The sequence below is a fragment of the Mesoplodon densirostris genome, chromosome 2 (assembly GCF_025265405.1).
Source record: "Mesoplodon densirostris isolate mMesDen1 chromosome 2, mMesDen1 primary haplotype, whole genome shotgun sequence".
Taxonomy (NCBI): Eukaryota; Metazoa; Chordata; class Mammalia; order Artiodactyla; family Ziphiidae; genus Mesoplodon; species Mesoplodon densirostris.
The window spans coordinates 169,918,518-169,938,058 of NC_082662.1; the positions used below are offsets into that span (position 1 = coordinate 169,918,518).

Below are 19,541 nucleotides of genomic sequence, written 5' to 3' on the forward strand. Positions count from 1 at the left end.
TGCCCAGATCCTGTACTGTCCCCACTCCCGTTACCTCTGCCAGTTCCTAGGAGACCCCTGCCAGCCCGTGCGGAGGGCAGGGTGGTGAACAGTTTACTTGGCCACGTTGTCTTGAGGCCTGGGATCCGAGGGATAGGAAGAGCCCAGCACGTCTCTGCGATAGAAAAAGAGCCCCGAGGCTTTGCCTCCCATCACGGGCTTCTCCCTCCAGCACTGGGGCCACTTCAGAGGCCTCCTTCTGGCCTGAAGGTGCTCCCTCTTCGGAGAGAGCCCTTAGGCTGCCGGGGCACCAGGGAGATGGGTGGCGTGGACGAAACGCACTCCCCGACTCACACAGGTGCTGGCTTACGAAGCCCTCGCCTCGTGGAAGGCAGCCCGGGGGGACAGCTGGACCCTGAGCGGACCTGCCCTCAGCCCCCTTCCCCACCTTCACGCCAGCAGGATGAGCCGCCAAGCTGCCCCTCTCTTCCTCCCTCCTCTGCTGGTCCTGTGAGGTGCCCAGAAGGAAGAGCTCCTTGGGCTTTGTCGGGCCTTCCCAGTGCTCTTGGAACGAAGCTGCTCGCATTAGGCAAGGCTGGCCCGTGCTCGGTCAACAGCCAGGCCCAGCGCAAGCAGATGTGCGCCTGTCCGGGATGAGGCTGACTTGGCTAAGCTGACTGCAGCCCTCGGGCAAGGCACCAGTGGGCCGCACTCTGGCCACTGGCCCTCATGTGGCTTCCCCTCCCTCCCAGGACCTACCTGGAGGAGGAACTCACCAAGGCCCGGAAGAAGCCCAGCCTCCGGAAGGACATGTACCAGAAGATGATAGAGGTGGACCCAGAGGCCCCTACCGAGGAGGAGAAAGCCCAGCGGGCTGTGACCAAGCCGCGATACATGCAGTGGAGGGAGACCATCAGCTCCACGGCCACGCTCGGGTTCCGGATCGAGGGCATCAAGGTGAGGACAGCCAGCGGTGGCCTGAGGCTGCCTGAGCCGCCCCGCTTCTGGGTGGGGAAGGGACTGGGTCCTGGGGCTCCAACAGCATTCACCCAGCGGTCCTGGCTGCTCTCAAGACCCTATGGAGGCTGTAAGATTCCTCCCCAAACGGGCCCAGGGCATGGGCAGCCAGCCCCAGGGACAGACATTTGGGGAAACTGGCCTACTCCTTGGTCTGGGTCTGGGTGGGATGGCCATGTAGGGGGTTGGGGCCTTGGAGCAGGGCTGGCTTCTAGCCCCACCCAGCGTTGAGCCCTCCGCCGAGGACCCTACATCTAGCCCAGACCATGCCCAGCACTGAGACCCCACCCAGGAGGCAGCTTGCTGCATGCCAGTGCTGGGAGCTGGCTCATTCTTCCCAGGGCCCGAAAATCAGGACTGGCAGTGAGATGCAGCCAAGGGAGGGAGCGTGCCGGCTGCCTCTGACCTCCGAGCCATCTGCCTGGGAGGCAGGACTAGGCGCTGCTCCTCCGGTCACCAAGCCCCTCTGGGGAGGCTGCACCGAGGCCACCCCCAACGTCTGGGCCCCCTCATTCTCTTTTCTTTCCTCTTCACTCTCCCAAGAAGCGCCTGAGAATGCTCTCCCTAGACCCAGGCTCCCACATGCCTCCTTTGCTGCTGGATTTGAGAGCCTCTGCTCAGACACACGCTTCACCCCAAGGAGCGGGGCTGTGAAGCGCTGGCCCCTCGGTCTCAGGCATCTGTCCCTCTCAAGCGGAGGACAGTCCGAGCGTGCTCGGGTTTCTGTTCTCTGCCCATTCTTGGCCCATGTTGGCCAGCCCTCGAGTCAGAGTAGGGCAGCGGGGAGCCCTGACTCACGAGCGAGAGAAGCCAGGACAGCCTCCTTGCCGATGGCCTTGGCCGGAAGTTTCTGCGGGGCAGTGCCTCGCTGCCGATGGCTTCGAGTGGGGCAAAGTTTTCGCCTTCCCCTGTGACAGCTGCTTTACGATCTCCAGTCTGAGAAAGCCATCTGCCCCTCCCCTGTCTTCTGAAATCGGCTTTTGCTGTATTTTTGGATCCAGTGGGAGAGTAAATTATATGCTCATCTTCGTCCTCTTAAGGCTCCTTTCCTTTCTGTATCTGTTTGAAACAATCTGCTTTTCCCTTGACCTCTCTCTCCGTCTCTCGCTGGATCTCCTGGTCTCTGTCCACTGTCCAGCTGCAGGAACGGCCAACAGCCCATCTTCTCGGGCTGGGGGCCGGCCAGCTCCGAAAGGAGCCAGCTGCCTTCACCAGCACACCCCCGCCTCCCCCGTCCCTGGTCCAGGAAAGGCCCTGCAGAGACCCCTGTGGGGAAGGTCCAGCCCTCGGCTCTCTCCCTCTGGCCAGGGTCCTGCCTATTCTTGCAGAGGCAGCGACAGTGCCGGGCTCCGCCCTGGTGGCGCACAGACGCACGTCTGGGGGCCTAGTGGAGCCAGCCTTTCTCACCCTTTGACCTTAAAGAACAGCTTTCCTCGTAGAGATGCTAAGCCCCACGTGCTGCCTGAACAGCCTGCAACAGACAGTACTGGTCTCAGGAAATAGAGCCATTCCGTGCACTGGGTGGGGAAGGGAGCGGGCTGGGCTGTGTTATATCCTCGCTTTCAGGGAGCCTAAGTAAGAGACCTCCCATTACAAGGGAATCGAGCTGAGCTTGGGGCAAGGAGCGCCTCTCTCCTGTGGTGAGGGAGGGTGTCCCTGGGCAGCAGAGACTTTCAGGCACCCCGGTTCCAGGGACCCGGCCCCTCATGGAAGCAGAGGCCCGTGCATCTCCCTCAGCCCCCTGTTGCTCACACTCAGGACCCTCAGGATGGACGGGCGGGCCCCGCAGTCTCGCTCCCCCAGTCTTGGTCCAAGCGCCCCTCGGGCCTCCGGGCCTTCCTAATGCCGTTTACTCTGCCTGGGACGCTGGTGCCACCCACTGTGTTCTCCTCAGCCAGGGTGCAGGACAGGCTCCCCCGTGCCGTGCAGTCGGATTGACCACACGGCACCTGCTTCCTTGTGCCCCGTGTGGGCACCTGGCTGCCTGGGGGTCAGCCTGGGGCTCGTGGCTCTGAGGCACTGTGTCATTCTTCTTCTCAGAAAGAAGATGGCTCCGTGAACCGGGACTTCAAGAAGACCAAAACGAGGGAGCAGGTGATCGAGGCCTTCAGAGAATTCACTAAAGGAAACCGGAACATCCTGGTGAGTCGGGTGCCCCCTGCGAAGGGGTCGGGCCGTGTGGTCTCCGGGCAGGGGTAGCTGCACCCCCTCTGGAGGTTCTTGCCCAGCCCGAGACGGAGCCGAGGTTCCCACACAGAAAACCCTGGCCCCAAACTTCTGCTTGGAAGGTGAAGAGGGAGGTGGTGTGGTTGTCAGCCCGTCCAGCGGGTGAACACGCGCTCACTCTTTCCCTTAGCCAGCAGCTCAGCTCCCAAAAATGTCTCCATCCCCTTCAGAGCAACCCTTTCCAATGCCCGTATTCCTCTAGCACCCACTGCAGGCCAAGTATTGTGCCAAGTGCTCACCAAACCCTCGTAGCAGCCCTCTGCAGCGGGTTGGCATCCTTGTCCCCATTTTACAGATGAGGAGACTGAGATGTCAAGGGCACACAGCTAGGAAAGGGGGAGCTGGAGCTCACACCCAGGTGGGCCGGCAGCCTGCTGGTCCCTGCGCTTCTAGGCCTGGCTGGGCCTCCACCAGGCTGAGACTGAGGGAGGGAGGTGTGCGGGCATTGCGAGGCGAGGTGCCGCGTCACCCTCCCCAGCCAGAACTGATGGGCTCTCTGAGCCTGGAGGTGTGGGTGGCAGAAGTTCACGACAAAGTGACTTCATTCGCCACAGGCAGGCTGCTGGACAGATGCTCTGGGCACTGGGATCAGCTGAGGGTAGGGTGTGTTGAGTCCCCACACCCCAAGGACAGGGCACCCTGTGACAATCAGAGACCTGGGTACACCAGGGACCTGAGCCCTGGAGCCCCAGTGAGAGGCACCTTCCCCTGCACAGGCTCCCGGGATGCTGAGTGGGGAGGGCTGGACCCAGACAGCCTTTCTCCAAGGAGACTTAGCACCGGCTGGAACTGGGGAGTTTCCCTACCGCCCCCTTTTCCAGCTGGGAGACTTCGCTTGGCCCATGGTAAGAGCCGAGGCTTCAGTCACGGGGCAGGCACCCCAACTCTTCCATAGCTGGAGCCTCTGGACTCCGGGTCAGCGGCCGGGGAGGATTCCGGCTCCTCAGCAGAGTTTGCCACAGAACGTGCGCTGCCTGCACCCGGACGAGAGGGATTATTCCTGGTCCTGAGCCCCGGGCTGGCGCTGCTTCAAATGGGCGTCAAGGGACCCTATGTGCCTGTGTGCGACAGGCTTCCCTTGCAGCCCCTGGGGAGGGCGGGCACCCCCAGGGCCAGCACAGCTCTGTGGAGAGGCCACTGGCAGAGATATTTGTGGCTCTGGCTCTCTTATTCTGTTCTTTTCAAGAGTTCAGGGCACTGAAGTTTGTATCAGGAAGACAAGCACCATGGCAACCGGGCTCTCTGGGTGCTGCTTCCACACTGCTGGAGTTCCAGAATAGACTTAACCCTCGTGCGAGGGGCTCCTGGAGGCCTCCCGGCTGTTCGGGAACTGTCCCCCACTCCCCCGTCCCCAAACCGCGCCTCCTGTCACAAAGCAGTGTGTAGTGGAGGGAGGGTGGGACCAGGGCCCCAGCTGCTCTGCCTTCTTTGAGCCTCAGTTTCTTCATTTCTAGATGAGGAGGTTGGAATAAACAGGGTGTAAGTCCCTCTCACGCTGACGCTCAGAGACTCTAAGGGGCCAAATAGCACCTGAAATCTACCTCCCACACCCACGTGTTTAAAAACCTGGGCATCTTTCTGTTCCCAGATCGCCTACCGGGACCGGCTGAAGGACATTCGGGCCACCCTGGAAGTCTCTCCCTTCTTCAGGTGCCATGAGGTAGGTGTTGGGCTTTGTCCTCGGGGACAGAGAGCCGTGTTCCGTGTGGTTGGCCACGACCCCTGGGCACACCCGCCTGAGCTGTGGGCCTGACCCCCGTGCTAGCAGACCTGCTTGCTCCTAGACGGGCCGCCCCTAAGGCAGGAGTGGAGCCGGCTCGGCCCGGCTCTGCCCTGTGTGGCTGCACTGGGTCCGCCCATCCTGGAAGTGCCCTCTTCTCCCTTTGTCCTCACTGAAGCCCAGTGTCCCTGGGTCCTTGGCTTCTCCTGGGGTCTCTCTGTCTTCTCAGCTTTGTGCAGCCTGCAGAGCTTCCTCCAGCTGGCCTGCTTTCTTTGGAGGACAGCCTGCGGCCAAGGCTGAAAGGACCTGAGGCCGAAGAGCTGCCCATGACCTCCTGCGTGGACGGAAGGACCGCGGCTGCCCACTTGGCAGCCCCAGGCTTCGTCACAGCTTTGCCTCCCCCTTCTTCAGCACTTCGCTGTTATTTCCTGAAAAACTGTTTTGCTGTACTCTTTCTGGAGTTTCACTTGGAAACTTCAGGTCTAGACCGAGGCCAAATTAGCTGGGGCTTCTGCTTTTTTCCATCTGGGAAGAGAAAGCCCCCTTCTCTGAGCTCAGCACATCCAGGGGGTCTTCCCTGCCCCGGCCGGGGCCCTGGGAGCTAGAAGGACACTTCAGCGCCTCCCCACACCCCCATGTCTCCTTCGGGCCTCACACAGGTGACCCAGGGGGTTGGAGGGTGTGTTCATATTTGGGAAAGCGCCTTACCCCGCGCAGGTGCTCTGACCTGGCCCACAGCAGGGAGGGGTCTTGGTGCCCGTTGTCCCTGGCAGAGACCGTGAGCAAAGACCAGCCCCAGAAGCCCTGTCTGCCCAGGACTTGCAGCAGGTGTGCTCCCGGGCTGGGGATGACCTGGGCCTGACGGCCCGCCCTCCCCCGGGAGCTGTGAGTGCCTTGGGACAGGGTCCTTTCCAGTCTCCCCACAGACAGGCGTGTGGCATCTCCTTGGCACCTCCCCCTCGGGCAGTTGGGGAGCATTCAGAGGTGCTGAGGGATGGGTTAGCTGTGGTCTAGAAATAGAGGAAAGTGTGCAGGTTGGGACTGGGGGATGGGGACGGGGTCTGCCCTCCTGGACATTCCTCCCTGGCGGTGTGGGCGGTCATTGTTCTGGGTCCCATGTCCCCTGTCCATGGCGTGGCCACTCGGGCAGGCTCTGCTGCTCAGATGAGAATCGGGGACGGAGCCCATCGGCTGAGCAAAGCTCGCTCCACTTCCCTGAGGTCTCAGGCTTTTCCAAGCCCCCCCTAAGGTGCCGGCTTGCTGTCTGGAGGGCAGGGCGGGGCCCCAGCCCTTCCCCGCCTCACCCCCCTGCTCCCCTCCAGGTCATCGGCAGCTCCCTCCTCTTCATCCACGACAAGAAGGAACAGGCCAAGGTGTGGATGATCGACTTTGGAAAAACCACGCCCCTGCCCGAGGGCCAGACCCTGCAGCATGACATCCCGTGGCAGGAAGGGAACCGGGAGGACGGCTACCTGTCGGGTCTGAACAACCTCGTGGACATCCTGACGGAAATGTGCCCGGGCGCCCCCCTCTCCTGAGGCCACCCTCCGCCCCACCTCGTCGCCACCCTGGCCTCTTCTCCCCCTTGCTTCCCTTCTCCTTCTGAATTTTTCCTTGACTTCCACCCGGGTGCAAGCCCTAGAACTGACCCTCCCGAAAGGCACTACAAGACACTTTGTAGACGAGATGAGATGAGATTTTCTAGTTACTGCCTGATTGAAGGGTTTGGAGCCGGGGCTTCCATTTTGCTTTCTCAATAGGATCCTCCTACTAGCAGAGAAATGCCCAAACCCAGGCTTGGCCGCCTGCAGGGAGGTCAGTAGGGTTTAGACCTGGAGGGAGGTTCAGGTAGCGGCGGGGCTCCTGGCTCCAGCGGGGACCCTAACAGAAGAGCCCCCGACCCCAAGCCTCTGGGCAGCTTACCTGTGGAGGCCTGCTGCCCCCTGGTGGCCAGTGCCATGGGCGCCACTGTTAGGCACAGCCTGTTCCTGCCCCATCCTCTCAGCCTGGGGATGGGCTGGTGCTGTAAAAATAGGTGCCTGGTGCCAGGCTTCCTGGTGTTAGGGGCATAAAACCACTGGGAACAGAATGTTGGCCATGAATAAAGTACCCTCTGCTTAGCAGCCTAGGGACTCCGAGGGATGCTGTGGTGGCCTCTGTAGGGCTGCTAAAGCAGAGACCCCCATCCATCCGGTATTGAAACCCTCCAGCATTGGGACAGACCCAGGAGCCAGAAGTCCAGATCCAACTGGACTGTGCTCTCTGACACTGGCCTTCCCAGGAGGGGGCAGGCAGGAACTGTGTTCTCCCGTCTGTGATTTTCGCCCGTGAATTCAGAGGGACATTCTGCAAACCTGAGCTTCCAGGGATGCCACCCAACCCCCAGAGCCACCTGTACCTCCCACTCCCCACCTTACTGTGACAGGGTCCTCGGGGCTGGATGGCAGTGGGCCAGGGGCCAGGCAGCCCCAGGGGGAAAAAGACAGAACCTGCCAAGGACATTCCTCTCCTGTCCCCTCACCTCCCAACTTCCTGGTGCCAGGTGGTCCACCTGCTGCACACCCAGGTTGCTCATGAGGCCCAGGGTCCCCAGCAGTTATGGGGCAGAGCTCCAGGCCAGCGCTAAGCAGGGAGGAGGCAGGAAGCTGGCTTACTGCCATCATCCCCCTCCCCACTGCCCCCGAAATAAGTCTTAACAGCCTGAAGGCCTTAGACCCGCTTCCCAGATACGGTGTGAGCAGCTTCCAGAGTATGTGGAGGGTGCCAGGCATCTCTTCCTGGCATCTCTAGGTTGCTTGAAGATTCACAAGGAACCAACTGTAAGCCTTACTTTAATTGTAAAGCAAGTAGGTCTGTATTATTGAGAAGAATGTAAATTTGCGTGAGTTCTAAAGAACAGAAGTCCAGCTCTTTGGCCATTTGGAGCTGGGCCCCAGGTGTTCACCTTTGCTGTCGGAGGTTGGACCCATTGCTCTGCAGGGAGCTGCTCCAGGGACACTTGGAGATGATGTGTCCCCAGGGGTGTGTGCCTGGAGGACCAATCCAGAGGGAAGCCTTCCTGGGCTGCCCCCTGTCACCGCAGGGTCTCTGGAGGAACTGTCAAGTTGCCCACGTGACACGTTCGTTTCCCTTTTCATGCTGGGTGAGTGACGGTTGGTGGGGGCAGAGGTGGGACACATGAGGATGCATAAGTACAGAGTTTAAAAATGGAAATCACTTTTGAACTTCCTGGCTCTTGATCAAAACAGCAGTGAGCTCCTGTGTGGGCTGCCTTGCTAAAGGTCACAGCCCCTCCCGGCTGAGCACGAGAGACCTTGTGACACCACATGACCCTAGAAGGCAGAAGCACCAAAGTCAGCCCGGGGTCTTGGGAGCTATAGTCAGCTGGGTGAGAAGGGACCCCGGGGGTCTGGGCTGCTCCTGTCTGCGGGGAAGGGACGTCATTAATTCAGATGTAAAAGTTCTACAACTATGGGCTGGCCAAGTGCCCTCATTCTATCTATGAAAAAAGTTTGCTAAAGCAAATTAATGCTATGAACAAAAATTACAGGGGACCGACTTAACCAATTGAAGAGAACAAACTTTCCAAGCACTTTAAGCAGGCACCAGTTGTTTGCAAACAATGTGCTAACATGCCAGTGACTTGTTCATTAAAGGAGGCCCATAGGGCCTCTTCCTGGCAATCCTTTGCTTTGAGTTACAGTATATATGTGAATGGTAGAAAGTGGCATCTTTCTAGGGTTATGCTATTAGGGGTTTGGGGGTTTTGTAGTTCCCATGCTAGTTCTCTTGCACACCTACTCTCTCTCTCTCTCAACCCATTCTCCCCTCTGTCCCCCACTCCCTTGACCGGGCGGGATAGTTGGATCCTGGAATGTGATTTCCCAGAACCCCTGCCCAGGCGGTCTGAAAACCTTCCCCAGCCAGCCTGGTCCAGGCCGGGACTCCCTGGGTCCCGGCCGTGCAGGTGCCAGGAGGGTGGGACGAGGTGTGCACACCTGCGCACAGGTGAGTGGGCGCCCTTTCTGCCCTGTCTTCGTGGGGCCCCGGGGCTCTTGGGGTTCAACACTGCTCAGCAGTGGAGGAGGTTTCTCAACTGCTTGTCCCAGATATGCCTTTAGTGTCATGTAAGAAGTTTTTAAGTTATATTTATTTCGTCGGGTTTTTTTAATTGCACAAAACACTAAGTCTGAGAGGCTGGATTCTGTTTCTCCTTTAAAGCTTTGCCTTCTTTCTGAGCTTCCTTACCCACCCCGTGGAAGGAGCCGGATGCAGCCCCGGCCATCCTCCCACCCCACCCCGCCACCCTCCGCCATGGACTCTTTCCACGCTTCGCTGTATTTAGCTTTGAGTTTCTCTGCGTCTGGTCAACCCCCGTGTGTATATAACCCAGGCCGTTGCTTGGGGAGAAGCAGGGCGCTCACCCCCCGCCAGTGCCTTTTTCTGGAGGAGAGAACTCCCCTGAGCCTCCTCCTTCCTTCTGCACCCCTCTCCCCGCCACACCTTTGGAGAAAACTGAGCTGTTGCAAACCCCCGCACAGTGCCTGTCAAACAGACTGCAGATGCTCTGTACTTTCCTGAATAAAGGCCCTGGAGACCACGGTGCTGGGTGCCGTCTGCGTGTGGTCCTTCTCACCGCAAGCCCTCCAGGGGTGTCTGGGGGTGAGGGGGTCTTTGGAAGCTGGAGGACCCAGGGGGGGCTATGACAACCCCCAGGGGTGGGGGTCAGATTGGGTAATATTTTAATCTGCAAAGGATTTTTAAACACTCTTCAAAACTGCTCTTTTCTGCTCTCTCCATGAAAACTTTTACGTAGCAGCTCAGGGACGAAGCAACAAAGTGCTCCCCACCTCCCCCCAACCCACCCGGGCTGGCGGAGCTGCCAGCCGCTTTTGCTTATGGAGCCTCTCTCTCTCTGTACAAAGCACTGGATGCTTGCATCTGTAGTCCCCTTTGATCCCTGTATTAACTCCATGACTAAGGCTGTATAGTCTACAGATGGGGAAACTGAGGCTTAGAACAAACACCTTGACCTGGGTAATAAGTGGGAAGCAGGGATTCAGATCCAGAATTTGTCTGGTTTCAAAACCAATTGTCTTCCTCCCTCCCTAGGGAGCATCTAGAGGGCAGAGAGCTTGTCTTATCTTTACCCTGCATCCCAGGCGCTAAGCACCGGGCCTGGCACATAGTAGCTGCCCAGTGAGGGTTTGATGGACTCATGAATGGCCATGTGGCTGGGATGGTCAAGCTGACAGCAGGAGCCCCTGCAGCACATCAAGCGTTCACCGTGCCCTTCCCTCCAGGCCTCTCCAGCTCTGGATAGCTAGTGGCTTCATTTGCAGAACTGAGAATTCTGTATCTGGGGGCTGGTGCATCCTTCCTTTATCATTTTGAGAAATGACAGGACAAAAGTACAAAGAGGCCACAGTGCCTTTGCACCTTCTGCCTGGACTGCTCTCCCCAGGGTATCATGTAACTGTGCTCACTCCAGATTCTCACACCTGTACCTCATTCCTGCCCCACAGCTGGCTCAGTGGGCTCCAACCATTGTCTACACAGGTTCACGCAAACTGCTTCCTGCCCTCCGTTCCCTGTCAGCCCAGAGCCCTGGGAGGTACCCAGGCCCGTGCCCGTGTAACCCTGAAGTCTGGGGGATTTAACCCCCTTATGGTACAAACTTTTCCCGAATGGGAGATGAGAACAGGTCAACAGGTCGCTGCCTCTTCACCACACCCCTCCCTGACGGATGCAGCCTGACTGACTTCCCCGAAAGTGGTCCTATGAGGTCAAGCAACCAGCTGCACTTAGTGGGGCTTGCACTCTGACAAAGTAGCAGGAAAGAAGCCTCTTCCTCAGGCTTTTCTCCCTGGGGAACCTGAACAGAGATACACCAGCGTTTAGATGTTGGCTCCAATGTTGCCTCCTTGGAGCGGTCTCTGAACTCCCAGCTAAAGCAAGCGTACCCCAGCCGCACTCTCAGCGCCCTGTCTCGTCTCCCACACCCTTGCTCAGTGTTCAAAACCATCTACAGGACTTGGGGTCTGTCTCCTCCATTGCGACACTGCCCCTGAGGGTGGGGACCTGACCTTTTAACTGTTGTTTTCAGTGTCTCACAGTGCCAGGCACAGGTGCTTCGGGAACGTTGATGGGGTCCCTGAGCACCCTGCGTGACCATGGCAGCTGGGCACACAGACACCCCTTCTTAGGCAGGAGAACAGCTCCCAGGTTGTGTGGATTCTCTGGCCTCGGTCCTCTCCTGCGATCTTATCTGCGCCCCTGTCAGCCAGCCATTCTCAGTGTCTCTCCAGATATTGCTGTTGCCAGTAATCGACCAGTAAAGGCACTCAACAAGTACTTTCTGGAATGGGTGAGTGACACTCCCTCTTCCCATCCTTTCGGCTTTGGTTAACCCCTGCCCAGGGCTTTGTGATCACCCCCAACCCATGTGGAGCCCCCGTGGCCATGAAACCCCGACCTGTTGTGTCCGCCTGGGTTTCCCTGCTCAGCCTCCTGCGTCCAGTGCACAGGCTGATGGAGATGCTGCTACAACCCTTCAGAGGTGATGCCACTGTCCCCCACTCCCGCCCACCCGGGGACTTGGGTCACCCACCAGAGGGAGCTCCTCTCAATCACTGCAGTTAGGGCACCTGGAGCATCCAGGCCTTCTCAGCTTCTGCACCCCTCATCCTGCTAACCTGGAGTGGACGCCACACATCCCCTAGAGGCTCTGGCCACAGAGAAAGGACCAGACCCCAGGCCATGGGGAGACCCTTAGAGGAGTCTGGGCGCCACCAGGGCTCAGGCCTCTGGGTGGGGAAGACTTGTTCTCTGGCGCAATTAATGGGATCTTGGGTCTTTCTGCCTGCTTCAGACAAACTTCGCTGGCCAAGGCGGCCTGTCGAACTCTGCCTGCCCTGGGAAGGGAGAGTCAGCCTGGGAACTGGTGGAGCTCAGGGAACCTGCTGCCTACAGGCCCCATTCATCCTGGGTGGAGACGGGATTGGCGGGGGAATGGGGTTCTGAGTCCTTCCAGCACCGCCCAGCAGCCTCGGAAGGGTTTGACCTTGGTCCCAGCAGCAGGGAGGAATGTCACCTCTTTCCCTCCATGGTTACCACCTGGCTGGGCATCTGCACAAAACAGCCTGAAGCAGCTGATCACATTCATCTGCTTCACTGGGAGAATCTACCCCAGTCAAGGAGCCGACGTGGGGTTCCAACCACTGCAGATTAAACCCATTCCAGTTATACACCTGGGAACCAGGCTGGCTCTGTGGACCCACTGGACTCGCGACGGGATGGCTCCTTCATCCCACGGTCTCTATAAGCCCCTCTCTAAGCAGAGGCCCAGGGTGGCCTTTCAGGCGTAAGGCAGCTCTGTCGGCACAAACCCCAGAAGGCTGACGGCGGGTGCAACGGGAAAGCGCTGGCCCTCCCGGGACGAAGGCAGCCCACAGAGCCCGGCCACTGACTGGGGCCTGCCCTGCTCGCCGTCCACCTGCCCCTCTCCCCCCTGGACCACAGGGGAGAGCCATGGCTGCTGACATAGCTGCCTCCAGACCGGTGGGCAGGCCGACTTCCCAACCCCACCCTGAGGTTCTGCTTTCTAGGGTGACAGCCTGTGCGGGACAGTCCTGTGTCATGGGGAACCTGAAGGTCAGTCACCCTGCTGCTTCCCAGGACCACTTCTGGCACCAGCCGCCTCGGCTGGGTTCCCTGAAACATGGGACCCGGGGTAAAAGCTTATGAGCTAACGCTTCAATGAGAAGGGCGGTCCCAAGGGGCGGGGGGGCTGGCGGGGATGAAGGCAACGTAAACACGAGGGGACACGTCAGAGGGGCCCGTGCACTAGTGTCGGGGGTCGGTCCTGGGGGGCAGGGAGGAGCGGACCTTCCCACTGGTCCTCTGCACGGATCTCCGGAGTGGCACTGCCAGCCTCTCCGGCAGCCCGTGTACAGGTGCCTGTCCCTAGCAGGTGGCTGTTGCGGTGGCAGGGGAGGCGATGTGGCTCCGGGACCGTGGGGCGCACGGGGCTTTGCTGAGCTGCTCCGCCCTGGGGTGCTGCAGTGGGAACTGAGTTTGATCGGGAGCTCTTTCCGTAAATACCCGCAGGGCAGTGCCCATCCGACCCCCACGCTCAGGCCTCTCCTCACTCTGCCTCTTGCATTTCCCTGACTGAGGGCCTCACCTCCTTACCCAGTTGGGCGGGAAGCTGGTCGCATCAAACTTCCCCCCAGTTCTGCCAGGGCTGGGGAGGGGAGAGAGGTTGAAAATAACAGAGCTCTCCGGGGGGTCTACAGAGGGTTGGCTGGAGAGTTCTCGACTGTCTTGGTAACAAGGAGGCTGTCTTGGGACCAGGGATCAACAGGAAAACCTCCTTGAGCCCGTTTGAGAACCAGAGGTTAGGGGAGGGCCTCTGGGGAAGGGACCGGGAGACCCCTGCCTGCCTCTAAGCAGCTGTGTCCCACTCAGCCAGAGGACCTCTCCTCCCACATCTGTCATGGCCCCAAGGTCTCCCGGGGCACTTTACTGAAGCCTGGGGAGTCATGTGGCTTAACACAGTGGTTTTTCACCTTTTGAGGATCACAGATGGCTGAGATAATCTACAGGGAGCCATGAGCCCTCTTCCCAGAAACATGTCCATAAGCATATACATAAACAAACGTATGTACCAATTTAGGGACTCCTAGACACCCCCCAAAGCCCCTTGAAAAATTCCCAGATGGTCTACAGGCCCTGGTTTAAGAACCCTTGGATTGCAATAGCCCTTCCTAATAATTCATTAGGGATACGTGCCCGCCTCCCCTCGCTGCATGGACATCTCTGTGCATCAGAGACCTGCCTGGCCTCTGCAACGCCCCTTTCCCCTCCCTTAACCATGCAGCCTTCTGTACAGGCATCACCTTTGAACTACGGCCCACCTGCTTTCAAGCAAAGCATTATGGGAAACAACCATGTCCATTCCTTTATGTACTGCTTATGGCTGCTTTCATATTAAACAGCAGAATTGAGTAGTTGCCAGAGACTGAACAGCTGCAAAGCCTAAAGTATTTACTATCTGGCCGTTTATCGAAAAGTCCTCCAACCCCTGCCTTAGAATAACGGTGACCACTGATGAAGAATTGCTACCTGTCAGGCACCATACCAGGTAATTTAAGGCTACATAGTTCAATCCTTATAAAAACTTCATGAAATGAGCTTTGTTAAACCCATTTTGTACACAAGAAGGAAGAGGCACAGAGAGGGTGAGTAACTTATCTAAGATCACACGGCTGATAAGCAACAGACCAGGCTTTGAACCAAAGCTCAAGATCTTTCCATGACCCTGCATGACTGAGTTTCCTCAAGCAGCAGGGTTTGTCCCTACACCTGGCTGCATCACAAGATTGCTGGAATGGCCTGTAGTCAAGCCAGGAGTCCTGGTTTTGGCAACTATAAACCTGACCAGGCCCTGGGAATGTTAATCCCAAACATGGTCTTCTCCTGGGGCTGGGGGATGAGCTGCAGAGCCCCCAAGACCAACAGGCTGGACCTGGTCTCCAGCCAGCCTGGGAGAGTTGGGGGTGGAGGGAGACCCTGGATCAGGTGCTCTCTGATGAGGCACTGTTTGTTCTAGACTCTGTGGGACCCTGCAGGGAAGTGCAGCCTGCACAGCACCGTGACACCAACACTCAGACTCACACTGCTCCCCCTGCCCCACCCACAGCAGACTGTGCAGAGCCACGTTCACTTGCCCGTTCACGGGCTGGCTCACACGCCTTTCCACAGAAAAACAGAAAACGCGTCCTAGCTTTCGAAAACACCAGGAAACCGCACGTGTGTCGTCTTTCTCTCTTTACTGTGACAGCCGTGGCCTGCTCCTGGCTTTCGGTGTGCCATGTGCAGGCCTGAGGTGACAAATTCAGCAGAGAAGTCAGGAAGGGACTGCAAAGTGCTGAGTGAGAAGAGGGCTTTCACACTTTAGCAAGAGGTGAGGGCTTGCGGTTATTTCGTTTTTTTTAAAGAAGAAAATAACTAGTTAGATATAATACTGACAACAATAATAATATAAGAAAGGGAAGTGCTTCCCTGACTAGGTACCTGTCTCAAAACATAACCAAAAGTCACAGACTGGGCGGCTTAAACAACAAAAATTAATTTTCTCCCAGTTCCGGAGGGTGGAAGTCCCCGATGAAGGTCTGGCAGGGCTTGGTTTCTGGTGAGGGTTTCTCTCTTCCTGGCTTGCAGATGCTGCCTTCTCACTGTGTCCTCACACAGCACAGTGGCCGGGAATGGGAGAGTGAGCTCCTGTGTCTCTTCCTCTTCTTCTAAGGGCACAAGCTCTATCTGATTAGGGCCCCACCATTATGACCTCACTTACCTTTATCAGGCCCTCACAGACCCCATCTCCAAATACAATCACTTCTGGAGATTAGGGCTTCAACATATGAATGGGGCAGGGAGAGACACAGTCCATAACAGAGCTCCTGTGCTACCTAACTTCAGGGACTGTTTCCAACTCTACCTTGCAGTCCTGTACCTTCCAAACTGGTGAATTAGTAAAGCAGTTTGGGGGTGGGTTTGGGGCGTGCAATGCTAGTTTCTGTGGTTTGCAATGTGGTTTGCAACCTGTATTTGGGTTATTTTAAAAATAGTTTCTGCAAATCATGGACAAACAGCATCTTACTGAGACAATTTGCTGTCAACAGCAGCCCTGTTTTATTTCAATGGGAAAAAATGCCCAATTTTAGTCATGCTTTCAAGAACACATGCTGGAGTGAAATCAAGACTGCAGCCTACACAGGCTGCTGAAATAATGCGGCCACTTCAGGGGGAGGGTGCCCCCTTCTGGACAGTCATGTGCATTACAAGGTACGTGAAGAAAAGGAAGATGGGTGGAGAGTTCGTTCAACTTCAGGTCTGGGAGCCCCGCTGCTCAGCGAGCCTCCTTCCTCTGCTGTCCCCCAGGAATGCCCTGGGGAAGAGAAAGTTCCCTTCCTCTCATGGCTTCTCCAAGCCTAGCTACATCTTTAACTAACAGGGATGCAGTGGCCATGGCAATGATGAAGGAATCACCAACTACCATTACAGAGGGTTCATTGTTGGGTGGGGAGGCATGGTGGTGAGCACAGTACATACCTTACCTCATTTAATCCTTACAACACCCAGCTGAGGGAGGTACTGTTAGTATTGCTACCTGTGTTGTCTAAATCAGGGAACTGAGGCTTAGAGAGGTTAAGTAATTTGACCAAGCTTGCACTGCAAGTAAATACCAGGTGTACAGGCATGGCGTGGAGGTGAGCAGTAAGCAGGCACGTGCAATGCAGTGTGAAGAGGGCCATGTTGGGGTAAACATGGGGCTCCACGGGGCACAGAGGAGGGTGCCTTATCCAGGAGAGGCACAAGAAGGCCACTGGAGAGAGTCTTTGCAGAGGAGGTGCCACCCAAGGTCAGTTGATAGGCTTAGTAGGAACTATCTGGAAGGGGAGGGCAGGTAGAGGGAACAGAACCTGCAAAGCCACAGAGGCACATGGGAGGACACAGGTCAGCTGTCACTCAGGTGGCAGGAGCATAGGGTCTGTGTGGGGCTGAGGTGGCAGATGGGACTGGAGGACGGGCAGGGCCCTATCACAGGGTTGGTGAACCCAGTGCGGTGCATGGACTTTCCCCCCCTGATAAGAGGCCGTCCTATAGGCTCTTACGCCAGGCCGTGACAAGATCGCCATTTGTACATGGCGGATGGCTCTGGCTGCCTGTGCCTTGGGGATGCAGTGGGGGGACGGACAAGGTGAGGGGATTCAGCAGGAGGAGGTTAGGATAAGCCAGAAGAGAACTACTGGGGTCCTGAAATGAGGCGAAGGCTGTGGGCTGCAGAGATGTGAGAGATGCAGTGTGGGTGCCCTTCCATGAGTGGCCGCAGGACGGCTGGGCCTGGGGGCCCAAGAGTGACCAGCTGGTAGATTGGGGCAGGGTGGCACCACTCCCCCAGGGGAAAGGTGGGAAGGAGAAGCAGGATTGGGGTCGGGCTAGGGGGAGCAGATAATGAGTTTAGTTTGGACGTCCTGAGTTAGAGGTGCCTGGGGCACATCCACGTGGAGCCGTCCTTGGACAACTGGACACACGGGCCTGGAGTTCAAGAGCCAGGCCTGGGGGGGAAACGATGCTTCTGGAGTCATCGGGATAGACTGTGATCTTCCCCAGGGAGGCCGAAGCAGGGAGAATGCTCACAATATCACCATAAGTAAGAAAAGCAGAATTCAGAATTGTATGTGCAATTTAGCCCGGGTTTTTGGAGTTAAAAGGAAAACATCAGATTATTAACGGTGTTTTTTTTGAGTGATGAGATCATGAGTGCTTTTAATTTCCTTCCTTACAGTTTTCTATTTAATCAAAAATTTTCCAGCAAGCATAATTTGCTTTCATAATCAGAAATTTTGTTTTAGTCACTACCTCTGTAACCAGATCATCCAGAACCCTCCCAGCAGTCGTGGGTACCCCTTTCCAAGTCCCCCAGCCCTTCTGGTGCTTATCACACACTGCTGTATTTGTTTAACTGCAGGAGGGTCCAAGTCCTTGTCAGCCCAATGTCCTCAGCTCCAGCCCAGGACCTGGCATGATAAATGTTGCATGAATGGAAAAATAAAACCTAAAAGGCCTACCACAAAGCATGTACCCCAGAGCCTTGACAGTGCCCATGTCAGGGTTCACAGGCTTGGGCAGGGGACAGGAACTTGCTTTTTATGGAGCTCTCAATCCTTGGCAAAATCTGTTTATAAAGAAAAATATATTTGCAAATGCTAATATGAAATAAGGATCAGTAATGAATAATATATCAACTCAGAAATGAACTCATAAAGAGCAACGCTACTCATTGACTTATATATACTACCAAATGTAAAATAGATGGCTAGTGGGAAGCAGCTGCATAGCACAGGGAGATCAGCTCGGTGCTTTGTGACAACTTAGAGGGGTGGGATAGGGAGGGTGGGAGGGAGGCTCAAGTGGGAGGAGATATGGGGATATATGTACACATATAGCTGATGCACTTTGTTGTACAGCAGAAACCAACACAACATTGTAAAGCAATTATACTCCAGTAGAGATATATTAAAAAAAAAGATGCCATATAAACCTAAGTCCTAACCACCTCCTCCAAGGTACTCATCACTGGGTGCTCCCATATGTATGCAGAATGCACACATTAATAAACTTCTGTCTGTTTTTCTCTTGTTAAAAAAAAAAAAGCAGCGCTACTTTCATAGGGGAAAATTTGGTGGTCAATAGTCCCAAGTTTTTAAAGCACATACATACCCGCTGACTGAGCAAAACTATCCAGGTGTTTACTTATAGATACCATAGCTCATATGTCCGATGACACTGACACAAGAATATTTATTCCAGGACAGCAAAAGATTGCAAACACCCTCCGGGTCATTGTGGGGACTGTCTAAATGCATCCTTCTAACGCAGCTGTTACAAAGAACGAAACGGGTCTATCAGTACTGAGAGGCAACCTGCTCCAGAGCATATAGTTAATTGGAAAAAAGCTAGGTTGATAACAGCGTATGTTTGTTATTGTGTAGACTCTTTGGCAACAATAGTTGCTTCTGGGGGTGGGGAGAGCTGTGGGTGGGATACGGTGGGAGGGGGCCTCTTCTAGCTGTGGTGTGTCTTTTTGTTACTTTGAGTTTTGTACCATGTTTAGGTACCCCCATATGAAAAAATTAATAAAATAAGATAAATAAATATTTAGTGAGGCACAATTAATACCAAACTATAGCAAATACATATTTTATTTTATCTATTTATTTTTTTGGCTATACCACGCGGCCTGTGGGGATCTTAGTTCCCCAACCAGGGATCGAAACCCGGCCCCTGCAGTGAAAGCATGGAGTCCTAACCACTGGACAGCCAGGGAATTCCCAGCAAATACATATTTTAAACCACAGCATGTTGTATTTTGTTTTCCCCTTTTCAGACAAAGTTCTGCTCAGAAACACTAACCTCTCTCATTTTCAGGCAGCGCAACTCTCCTACCTATGTATCTTAACAGATTCTCTTGAAAAAAGTTTAGATGAAGGACCGGTTTGGTCGTTTCTTTAGAAAATGAGATTGAGGGCCTTCCCTGGTGGTGCAATGGTTAAGAATCCTCCTGTCAATGCAGGGGACAAGGGTTCGAGCCCTGGTCTGGAACGATCCCACGCGCCACAGAGCAACTAAGCCCGTGCGCCACAACTACTGAGCCTGCGCTCTAGACCTCGCGAGCCACAACTACTGAGCCCGCGTGCCACAACTACTGAAGCCCGCATGCCTAGAGTCCATGCTCCACAACAAGAGAAGCCACCGCAATGAGAAGCCCACGCACCACAACAGAGTAGCCCCCTCTTGCTGCAACTAGAGAAAGCCCGCGTGCAGCAACAAAGACCCAACACCGCCAAAAATAAATAAATAACTAATTTAAAAATAAGATTGAATGTGCCATTTCTGACTTTTCTGCCCTTTTCTTGCTGCCAGTCCCATGAAGGGGTCATTCAAGGAGTTACCAGCTGCTATGTGGAGCAGATTAGGTTGCAGGTGGCCTGTGAGGATGGTGGTGGGCTACTGGGAAGGTGCAGGTGGGTTG

At 56.0% G+C, this 19,541-nt stretch overlaps 1 protein-coding gene across 1 annotated transcript in view; it reads left to right on the plus strand.

The window, feature by feature from the left end:
- The window catches only part of ITPKB (inositol-trisphosphate 3-kinase B), a 99,014-nt gene extending 89,476 nt beyond the window's left edge, over window positions 1–9,538 (plus strand). Inside the window, exons 5-8 of the mRNA XM_060091351.1 lie at window positions 732–936; window positions 3,037–3,138; window positions 4,811–4,882; window positions 6,265–9,538. Coding sequence (XP_059947334.1) covers window positions 732–936; window positions 3,037–3,138; window positions 4,811–4,882; window positions 6,265–6,480 — 595 coding nt within the window. The 3' untranslated portion in view covers window positions 6,481–9,538. The remainder of the gene's footprint in view (window positions 1–731; window positions 937–3,036; window positions 3,139–4,810; window positions 4,883–6,264) is intronic.
- Window positions 9,539–19,541: the final 10,003 nt, after the last annotated feature.